The following is an 11,726-nucleotide window of genomic DNA, read 5'->3' as shown; positions in this document are numbered from 1 at the left end:
TAACACATTTGTTGAGCGGACCTTGTAAAAACAGACGTTTCTGTATATTACTGGGAGGAATGTAAACTTGTACAACTCCTGCAAAATTTGGCAGTATCTAACAAAACAAACCTACCTGTATTTACCCTTTGACCCAGTAATCCCAATTCTAGGAATTTATCCTGAGGATACACTTCCAACTATATGAAAATACAGACGCACAAGGTTATTCACAGTAATACTGTTTGCAGAGTTTCCAAGCTAGAAGCTCATACATATGGGGGCTTGAATAAACTATGGTACTTCTGCACAGTGAGCACCGCACAACTGTAAAGCAGAATGAAGAGGTGCACTATGGAGAAATAAGGTCTAATTTCAAGGATATATTATTAAGTAAACAAATCTATGTTAGATAAGACTGCAGTATGGTACCTTCTCTGTAAAAAATAAAAGTAAATAAGAAAATACATATGTATGTTTATTTTTGCAAAAAGATACTTAGGAAGAATAAGCCAGAAACTAGTGAGATTGGTTATCTACGGTGAGTGGGTGGGAAGACAGTAGAAATAAAGGAGAGAGAGAGAAGTGACACATTTTTAAATATGCTCTCTGCGTAGTTTTGCCGTATTCCAAATGAATACTAACCACATTGATGCAGGGAAGGGGGGTGGGGGGAATCAACCCAAACAGATGTTTTCCAAACAACTTTGACATAAAACTCATATATCATAAAATTTATCTAAAGTATACAATTCAGTAGTTTTTAGTATATTCAGAGTTGTGCAACCATCATCACCATCTGTTTTTAATACATTTTTCATCACCTCCCCCCTTAAGACTCTGTACCCATGAGTATTCACTCCCTATTTTTCCCCACTGTCTTGCAGTCCTAGGCAATCACTAATTTACTTTCTGTCTATAGATCTGCCTATTTCTGGACATTTCATATAAATGGAATTACACAATATGTGGTCTTTTGTGACAGGCTTCTTTCATTTAGCATGTTTTCAGCATTCATCTATGATGTAGCATGCATCAGTACTTCCTTTCTTTTTATGGCTAAATAATATTCCATTGCATGGGTAGATCACACTTTATTTCTCCATTCATCAAATGATGCACGTTTGGGTTGTTTCCACTTATTGACTATTGTGAATAATAATGCTGCAAACATTTGTGTACGAGTTTTTGTGTAGACATATGTTTTCATTCCAAGCGATATCTGAAGATAGTATTTTGATTGTATTCCCTCTGACAAAAAGAACTATAAAAATATTTATTAGACTTGTTTTTCACAGAGGTATGGGTTGCAAAATTTGGAACTACTTTTTGTGTACTCTACAACTAAGCAAATACAGTCGTGCGCTGCTTAACAAAGGGGATATGTTCTGAGAAATACATCGTTGGGCAATTTCATCATAGTATGAACATCACAGAGTGGACATACACAAACTTAGATGGCATGGCCTACTACATACCTAGGATCTATGGTACAGCCTATTGCTACAAGCCTGTACAGCATGTTACTGTACAAAACAACGTGAGATTAAATCAAGAAGAGAAAATTACATGATCAAGAGACACGGTAAACACAAGGCGTATGAGGCTGCTACCCGTGTAATGCAGCATACCATTTTACGGCAAAATTTCTTTAGAAATAGGTTGATCGAAAGTACAGTAAATACATATACGTAAATAAATAAACAGTTATCACTGTCAAGTATTATGTGCTGTACATAACTATATGAGCTATGTTTTTATACAACTGGCAGCACAGTAGGTTTTTTTACACCAGCATCGCCGCAAACAAGTACTGCGTTGCACCATGTTAGGATGGCTATGATGTCACTAGGCACTAAGAATTTTTCGGCTCCATTATAATCTTACGTGACCGCCTTCACATATGCAGTCCATCACTGACCAAAACATTATTATGCAGCACATGACTAAATAACGATATTGAGTATAGTGGGACTCAGGTATCTCAGTTAGAGAAAGAAATCTGACAAATATGAAATGGGGAAGACCAGAATGAACCCTGTGGAGTCGGACTGAAATTAGAATTATTACTATGAACTGATTTTAAAACAGATATTTAGGAATAGAAATATAGACATAAATACAAATTCTAATTCTGTCTGCTGAGAGAGACTAGAAGTAATGACACTACAGTAACAATGAAAACGTCTCATGCCCAGAACTTGGTTTCTAAATACGATTCTCCACTAAAATGAATCAGGACTCCCTGAAGAAATGGCTGATTTCAGGGATGGGGAAGAAAAAGTACAAGTTCAGCCTGGAACAATGTGTTATGCCAGGTTATAAAGAACTGTTTGAAGAATGATGAGGTCATGTCAATAGGACATAAGAGCTAGCTTGAATGGGCTCACATTAACCAAATCTGGGACAATGTGACCATCAAAATAAATAATTATAGGAATGGATTATAAATTACTGAATAAAATAGAAATTCATGAGTCCAAACTGATATAAATGAATGATTAAATAGAAAAGAAGGGAAAGCAATTCCTTATAGTAGAATGAATGCCCACTGAAAATATAAAAGAAATGATGGATTTAGAAAACTGCCATTTGGCAAACATAATATTAATTGATTCAGCCATCAATCATCAATAGAGGCTGAAATTAATGGGTAAAAGTGTAAGAAATAACAGGATATTTGTATAATATTGAAGTATCTCCTTTATTTATTAATTATAAAGGGAAAAATAGTAACTTTACTAAAAATTTGCAGACACCACCTTAATCCAAGTGAACAAAGCAGTGGAGTGCTAGAGCTGACTCACCAACTCAGAAGAGGCACATCTCTTTCCAATTTTGTGTTCAGTGATAACATGACAGTAGCTTGAAACTGACCATGGTGGGAAGATTTGCACCATGGAATCAGCAAGTGTTACAAATCGAGGCTTTTTCCCCTGGAGAACCAGTTGTTAGACATTTCTCAGCATAATACTAGATCAAAGTTACTACCACCAGACAAGCTGACCTTACCTGCATCTTGATATTACACATCAAAAAAGATGCAACATTACTTTTGCGGTATTCTGCCAAAAATACATAACTTCAACCTAATGATGAGAAAGCACCAGGAAAAAGAAAAAAAAAAAACTAATTTGAGAGACAGTCTACAAAATAACCGGAGGGAAGGAAAGAATCGTATCTAGAGAAAAATGATAAAGCAAACGTGGCTAAAAGTTTGGCCACATTTGTATGTCCAGCTGCCGGACAAAAATTTTTTTGTACTATTCTGAGAATCGTTCTGTAGTCTGAAATTATTTACAAATAAAAAGTTATAAGGAAAAAACCGCCTACGTTACCTGGTCCTGCGGTCTTTGTGGCTGCAGTTGGAAGGATGCAGCGAGCCAGGACCTGGATGCCTCAAGGCGCCCAAAGGTGCACAGTCACGACAGAAGCGAAGGAGCGCCCACCAGGCACTCACCCCCGGAGCCACATTAACCTTAGCCTCCCTGCGCAGACGCAGGGCAGCGGGCTCACTCAGCCCTTTGCTGCACCTGCCCGCCTTGCCCTCGGATTGGCCACAGACGCAGTGACATCACATCCTTCTCGGTGGAGCGCACGTGCAGCTTGAGGCTCTTCAGGGGCTGCAGGTGTGAGGGCTCCGCCGCCAGGTGACTGCCAGCAAACTCGTGCAGCCCAGCCTGGGATTCTGGCCACAGCGGGCCGCCCTTCTGACAAGCGCATATTCTTGAAAGTCAAGAATCAGCCCTAAGATGGCCAACCCTACTATCCCCACCCAAAAAACCCAGTGTTGTAACCCTGTGCACACTTTCCTCTAGATTTGAGAACCTGCAGTCGGATAGCGGCACTCACAGACACGGAGGGAACTTGGGAGCAACCTTGAGAAGGCAGAATTAAGTAATGGCATCTTTTTCAAATGCCTTAATGTTTCCTTCATGTTGTCTTTGGAAAGCCTAATGTTTCAGACCCAGGTGCTACTGTTTCCAGCAGGGGCTGTGGAAACTTTGGCCACTCCCCTTGGGGGAGGAGAGTTTCTGGGCTTTCCCATTATCTATCAATCAGTTGAAAATTGAGCTTAAATGTGTCCCAGCCTTACAAAGCCTGTCCTGATCTACCGCTGTCTGCTCAAGGAACACCAGGAAACAGCCATCAGGTGGTGGGGTACGCCAAAGGTATTGTGCATCTGCCACTTTAGCGGGTTACATTTTCTGATGAAAGCTGATTCATAGGATGAAGCTATCCTATTTGAATTTTGAGGTGACAATAGTGAGTTGCACGGCTAACAGTCTGAGGTGCTGCTAAATCATGTTGATTGTGATTATAGTTGCTCTTGCAAGTTTCCTCATTAATCTCGTGTAGACAAGGAAAATTATTTCCATTGTCTAGCATAGCACCAGGCACATGGTAGGTGCTTGGTAAATATCAATGACTTCATAATGCCCACACTTTCTGCAGAATTGGAATAATCATTCTCCCATCACCCGTAAATCCGGATGTTATTTTTGCTTATGTTGTTACTGCCATCATTTTTTAAAATGATATTGTGTAAAAGAAACTGTTCTTGCTGTTGGTGGAAGAAATTCTGAGGTTCCCAATGATCTCAAATGCCGAGCCGTGAAAAGAGATGAAAGATACAATTATGACCTCTGTTTTCACTCTGTATTCATGGAATCTGATTATCATTACCTCTCTTTATATATTTTTCTTTTACCACCCTCCAAACACAATGAAAGGATCCCATAATGAAAAGGGTGAAAGAAAGGCGACTGTTTATTTCAATTGAGCAGACAGACGTGTCGAGCGAATGAAGACAGAACACGTAATCAAGAGTACATTGAGGGTAAATGGATTCTTTTTAATGATTCACAGCAACCACATTTATCTCTTACTGTTACTAGAGAGAAAAATGTCTTCAGATAACCAGTGGTCAGCAGATGAGGATGAAGGCCAATTGTCCCGACTTATCAGGAAATCTAGAGACTCCCCCTTTGTTCCGGTAGGTAAGTACAGCCTTGACTGGGTACTGGAAAAATGTTTGTAATAATAGGTTAAAGCTTTACCCAGTGTCTTTAAAGACTGAAATCTTTTGTATAATTGAATATCTCAGATAATTGAAGTTACCCGCCTCTAAGCATGAGTTAAACTTTCAGAACAGTTTCTAGTATATGATAAATCCCCAATAACTATTAGCTATTATTATTATGAAGCATCAAATTTTATTCTATTTAATCTATCTCCATTTGAGGTCTACCTAAAATTGGCTGTTCCCAGCCCATCTAAATGAAATTGATTGAGTGGACTTTAACTTTTCTGTGATGACTCAGGATCATCATCAGCCAACTGAAAGTCTATTAGGGACTATGGAGATGTATATGTCTCTTTGTCCTCTAAGTAACTCCAACCTTTAAGTTCTTGTGTCTGATGTTTATAGATTTTTCTATTTCTTCCATTATTTTCAGGTACCACCAAAAAAACCTGCTTCTAAAGTTCTCTGGCACTAGAAGCTAGATACCCAAGCTTAAAAGAACTGAGTCGATTCAGAATAAGCAGCTCTGGAGAAATGGGCCTACCTGTACACTTGAGAGCATGAGCTTTGTAGTGCTTATGCTCAGTGGCCCTTTTTCCTGGCTTCCTGATGCGTTCCAGATGTTGAAGTTGATGGTTAAGTAATCTCTAGGTTAAAGAAGGGGTATTATAATTAGACCTGGAGTCTTAGCCTCTTAATCTTTTCCCAACACATTTAGTATTTTCATTTTCAACAAGTACTAAAATTTGGGCTTAGAAAACACAAATCTGAGCACCAATATTATGTTTTTAAAATCTAACTTTTCTATTTTATTACTTCAGCTGCCCCAAGCATTATTATTGTATAACTTCAGCCATGCCTCTTTCCTTATGTTAATTTTGTCCAGAAACTATTAAAATAACTGATTTAAATCAGATGTGCATGTTTGTGCTTAATTCCATTAAACCTTCTAAATAAGTATAACTCATGTTTTCATTAAGTGTCACTGCAAATCTAGCAACTTCGTGTCATTATTCACATGTCACCAAGAATCAAAATTGTACTTTATAGTAATAATCCGTTTAGAAATTTCATTTAATTTGACTAAGAGTTGTAACAGCACCCACAGGAAATGGAAGCAAACAATTTTATAGTGATTTATTCCCTTCTTTAGCATTTTTAGCTAGAAAAACAATTCAAGAACTTGATGTCACTTGACCAGATCATGATAATGAACAGAGATTAATCACTGTACCTGTTGTAAATTAAATTAGTTTGCCAGAGACATTTAGGGTAATTAAAGTAAAAATAAAAGTGTTTCCAGCTAAATTCAATTATATACAAACTGCAGAGACACAATGTGGAAAACAGTAAAGGTCCTGACTTTGATCTCTAAAAGAAACAAAACCAATTTAAGTAAGAACAGAACCTTGATTTGATAAGGAAAGAGAACTAAGTTTTTGCTAGAAAAATAATGATAAAATTTGGGTATATATATATATAAGTATTAAATAGTTTGTTTAGCTATTGTTATTTTAACAATATCTGTGTATTTACTGCTGTAGGATAGAGTGTCTTGTGTAAATAACTTACACAACATTTTTGTTATCTTAAATAACTTCCATCATATTTTGTTTAAAATTGTCTCATGATCACTATTAAGGTCTGTGCATACATTATGTATATTTAAACTGTGTTAATAGATTATTTGTTTTTGCTTCTTTTATTTAACATTTCTTATGTACATTTCTGTGTATTAGTACTTCCTATAATTATAATTTTTTATAGCTATGACAGTTTTTCCTCCGTTTGGGCCATTTGACTTGTTTTTAGTTTTTGTATCAATTTTTCTTTTGCTTATTTCCTTGGAGTATGTTCCCCCAATTAGAATTTCCGGGGCACGAAGTACTTTCAGTTTAATGTCACTTTTTATATATTTCTAGAGTTCTTTCCAGAAAGATTTAGCTAAACTTACAGAGCTTTCAGCATTGTATCTGTTTCTCAATGTGCCTACCATCGTTTTGTTGTTTTTGCTATTTTTATATATACGTCAGTTTTATTTCAGTTTCATTTATTGCTAATCAGCCTATAAAATATACATATACGCTATTATTTACTGATTGCTATTACCACTTATGAAATGAATCATAAAGAATAAATATAACTTCATCCACCTATAGAGACATACATATGCCAACAGTTAATCAAAACTTGCTATCGTATATAAATATCAATTGCATTTCTATATACTAACAAACACATGGAAACTGAAATTAAAAACATACCACCATTTATAATCATGCCAAAGAAAAATACTTAGGTGTAAGCTTAAGGAAATATGTACAGAATCTGTAAGCTGAAAATTACAAAATGCTAATGAAAGAAATCAAATACCTAAATAAACGTAGAGACTATTGTGTTCACAGATTGGAAGACTCAATGTAGTAAAGGAATCAATTCTCCCCAAATTGATCTACAGGTTTAACATAATTCTCATTAAAACCCCAGCAAGGATTTTTATAGACATAGGCAAGTTTATTCTAAATTTATAGGGAAAGGCACAAGTCCTAGAATGGTTAAAATGGTCTTTTTTTTTTTTTACGTGGGAGGCATCGCACTACCTGATATTAAGGCTTACTGTTTAGCTACAGTAGTCACAACAGTGTGTTATAGATGGAGGATAGATGCATAGGTCAACAGGGTAAAGGATAGCACCCAAAATATAGACCCACACTTTTATTATGCAAAAATTTTCTTTATTCATATGTCAAAATATAGTATTTTCCTTATCATTTTAAGTCTACCTTACCCTCTTATTTTTAAGTTATTTTTCAATTGCAGTTGACATACAATATTATTTTAGTTTCAGGTGTACAACATAGTGATTAGACATTTATATGACTTACAAAGTGATCACCCTGATAAATCTAGTACCCATTTGTCACCATGCAGTTATTTCAATATTATTAACTATATTCTCTATGCTATACTTTATATCCCATGACTATTTTGTAACTACCAATTTGTACTTCTTAATCCCTTCCCTTTTTCACCCACTCCCCTAGCCCACCTCCCACGTGGCAACCATCCAAATGTTTTCTGTATCTATGAGTTTGTTTATTTTATTTTGTTTAGATTTCACATATAAGTGAAATCATACGATATTTGTCTTTTTCTGTCTGACTTACATCACTTAGCTTAATACCCTCTAGGTCCATCCATGTTGTTGCAGATGGCAAGATTTCATTCTCTTTTATGGCTGAGGAATATTCCATTTTATACATATACCACTTCTACTGATGGACACTTAGGTTGCTTCCATGTCTTGGTACAGTAAATAATGCTGCAATGAATACATGAATTCATATGTCTATTCAAATTAGTGTTTTGGGTTTCTTCGGATAAATACCCAGAAGTGGAATTATTGGGCCCTTCTTTGTCTCTTGTCATAGCCTTTGGCTTGAAGTCTATTTTGTCTGGTTTAAATATTGCTACCCCAACTTTTTTGTTTCCATTTTCATACCTTTTTTCATCCCTTCCTTTACTTTCAGTCTGTATGTGTCTTTCGATCTGAAATGAGTCTCTTCTAGGCAGCATTTGTAAGGGTCTTCTTTTCTTATCCATGCAGCCACCCTATGTCTTTTGATTGGAGCAAAAGACATTTTAATCCATTTACAATGAAAGTAGTTGTTGATAGATATGTAGTTATTACCATTTTATTATTCATATTTTTTCTTTTTTCTTCTCCTTCTTAAAGAAGTCCTTTTAACATTTTCTGGTAATACTGGTTTGGTGGTGATGAAGTCCTTTAGATTTTTCTTGTCTGAGATATCGTACCCTCTTTTAGATGTTATAAACATGCTATTCTATTTTCTTCTAGTTTTTGTTGTTGATATTCTTGTTTTATTTTTACCTTTAATTTTAATGCATCTAGAATTTTTTGTAGGGTCTGGTACGAGATACAAATCCAAGTTAGTTCTCTATACCAAAAAATTGTACTAATGATATTTATTAAATAATTATTCCTTTATCTGTCTTTTGGTTGTTTGGATTTGGCATGGGTTAAGTTCTCATAGTGTTTTAAATCTCTTTCCAGAATCTTTCCTATTCAGTTGACCAGATTTCTGTTTTAGAGCTAATTGCATAGACTCTTGGTCATCCCATCGCCTTTAACATCTGTAGGAAATACAAAAATATTCGTGAGGGCTTTGAGAGTTTTCTAGAATCACAGTTCTTCTTGGAGTCACATACTGCTTGTGCAAATATTCATATCTTTTCATCTTTCAATAAAGTTTAATGTCTCATTTTTACAGAAGATTCAAGATTTTACCACTTTGCTAGATTTACTCCTTATTCGGTAACAAGTAGAAAGGAGTAAAGCCAAACACTCAAAAGCTATTATCGATGCTGGGATGTTTCACTGGTTCACTCACTAAGTGACTTGCCCCAGATAAAAGCCTTGCAGCATGCACAATTTGAAATCATGCTTCAGGAAAATTAGAAATGACTAGACAAATTACTATACTATATGGTTCAGGTTTTTCTGGGGAAAGGCAAAACTGCGAATATTGAATCCATGAATGTTATGGGTCCATTTTTAAATTTGGTGGATCAAACCTGGCATGGTTCTTTTTAAAGTATTCTTTGGTGTCATGTCTGCTTATCTTCCAAGTACTGATCCTTTGTACCATCTTTTATTCAACTCTCTAAGCTCATGGGTGTTCTAGCCTACTATTTATATAATCCCCCTTTTTTAATTCACAGGTATTGCAGGTTTTATGACTGTGGTGTCCTATGGTCTTTACAAGTTAAAGTACAGAAGAGATCAGAAAATGTCCATTCATCTTATTCACACGAGAGTTGCTGCCCAAGGATTCGTTGTGGGAGCTGTGACTCTAGGTAACTTGCTTAATTTGTATCTTGTGTTCAGTTGTCTTTGAAAGTATTTTTATTTATTTTATCCATTCATATTATAAGATTAGTAATGGGTCAAGATGATATAATGAAGGAGGAATGGTAAGAAAAACATTGATCTTCTCTTGGTTGAGGTTGCTGCCCAATTATAGGCTTAATTTCTTAATATTTTAAGTACTGGAAAAAAAAAAAAAGCCAGTAGACAAAAGGTACAAACTTCTGGTTATAAAATAAATAAGTTATGGCATGTAATGTAAAGCGTGGTGACTATAGTTAATAATACTGTATTGCGTATTTGAAAGCTGCTAAGAGAGTAGACCTTAAAAGTTCTCATCAAAAGAGAAAAACATTCTGTAACTATGTATGGTGGTGGATGTCAACCAGACTCAATTGTGGTGATCATTTTACAATATAAACAAATATCGAATTATGTTGTACATCTGAAACTAATAGATGTTACATGTTACATGTCAATTATACCTCAATTTTAAAAAATCCAGTAGAGAACTAGGTTATCCTCTTTAATAAAAGGAACAGTGAATAGTTCGCACTCTATATAACTCAACTAAAAGCAGTAGTTATAGATCCCAGCCTTGATTGCTCAGCTAACAGCAGCGTAGTTACCAGACTATTTGAACAGCAAATATAATTAAAGTAATTTAACTGGGAGGAAAACATTTTTAGAGCCAAAAAGTCTCAATATCCTCGTTCCCCTTTTATTCCAAATTTCAGCAACAGGCAAATCTTTATTTTTATTAGTCTATAATTAAGCAATACTTACACAGTCAAATCCAAATCCAGAGAACATTGTCTGGTTAATTCAGGTTATAGCAACAGCTAAATCAGATAGTTCTATTAAGAAGTCCACTTTGGAACCTAAATTACCTGATTGTCGAGGGGGCATCTACATTAATGAGGATAAGTCCAATGTTCTTAGCTCCCCTTCATGCTGTGCAGAGTAGAATCAACCTAAGAGTGAGACTGCAACTATGGAATGATGGGTGTGGGGCTTGCACATAGTTATATGGTAATTATCTTATTACTATGAGCTGTGACATGCAAGTCTCGAGCAAGAAACTTTAGTACAAAATTAGTCCTCATTCTCATCATTTGGCAAACATTTATTGAGCACTTCCTTCTTGCAGAGTACTGAGCTGGTCTAGAGACATAGAGATGACTCGGTCCCTACCCTAGAAGAGTTTAGTCTCCTTAGGAGAGAGACCAAGAACAGAAGAAAATATAAAGTCATAGGTCTATGACAGAAACAGCACAGGTTGCTGTGGAAGCACAAGCACAAAGGAGGGGCATTTAATTAGGGCTGAGGGTCCACAGAAGGCTTTTCTAAGGACGACGAGCCAAGAATGTGGAGGAATTGACTAGGCAGAGAAGATCAGAATTCTAGGTAGAGGAAATAACAAAGGCACAGAAGCATGGCATGTTAGTGGAACTCTCCATAGCTTGGTAAGGTAAGCGAATCAATCAGTGTTTGATGAGAGAAGCAGAACTAATAGTAATATATAATAAGAGACTTATTACAAGTATTTGGGTTTATATAATTGTGAAGTCTTGTTTATGTAACAGGAGCTGGGGCCTGAAATGGGCAGGGCAAGCAGTTAGAAAGAAAAAATAGTTGTAACATGGCAGAAACAAGAAAAATCTTCAATCTGCAAGGATGAGCTGGAACATACAGGATGAACTGGAACCCGTGTGAATTTCTCACCATCTCTAAGTCTCCAAATTGGATCATGGGAGTGATATAGAAAAGCTGATGCCCTTTATCCTGGAACTAAAACATGAACCTGGCCAAGGAGTGAGAGAAGGTAAAGGA

General features: G+C 36.0%; 1 protein-coding gene across 1 annotated transcript in view; it reads left to right on the top strand.

The window, feature by feature from the left end:
* Positions 1–4,885: 4,885 nt before the first annotated feature.
* HIGD1C (HIG1 hypoxia inducible domain family member 1C) overlaps positions 4,886–11,726 on the top strand; it is a 14,361-nt gene continuing 7,520 nt past the window's right edge. The window contains exons 1-2 of the mRNA XM_006904591.1: positions 4,886–4,979; positions 9,749–9,883. Coding sequence (XP_006904653.1) covers positions 4,886–4,979; positions 9,749–9,883 — 229 coding nt within the window. The remainder of the gene's footprint in view (positions 4,980–9,748; positions 9,884–11,726) is intronic.

Source organism: Pteropus alecto, unplaced genomic scaffold, assembly GCF_000325575.1.
Source record: "Pteropus alecto unplaced genomic scaffold, ASM32557v1 scaffold220, whole genome shotgun sequence".
Lineage (NCBI taxonomy): Eukaryota > Metazoa > Chordata > Mammalia > Chiroptera > Pteropodidae > Pteropus > Pteropus alecto.
This window is presented reverse-complemented; position numbering and strand designations above follow the sequence as displayed.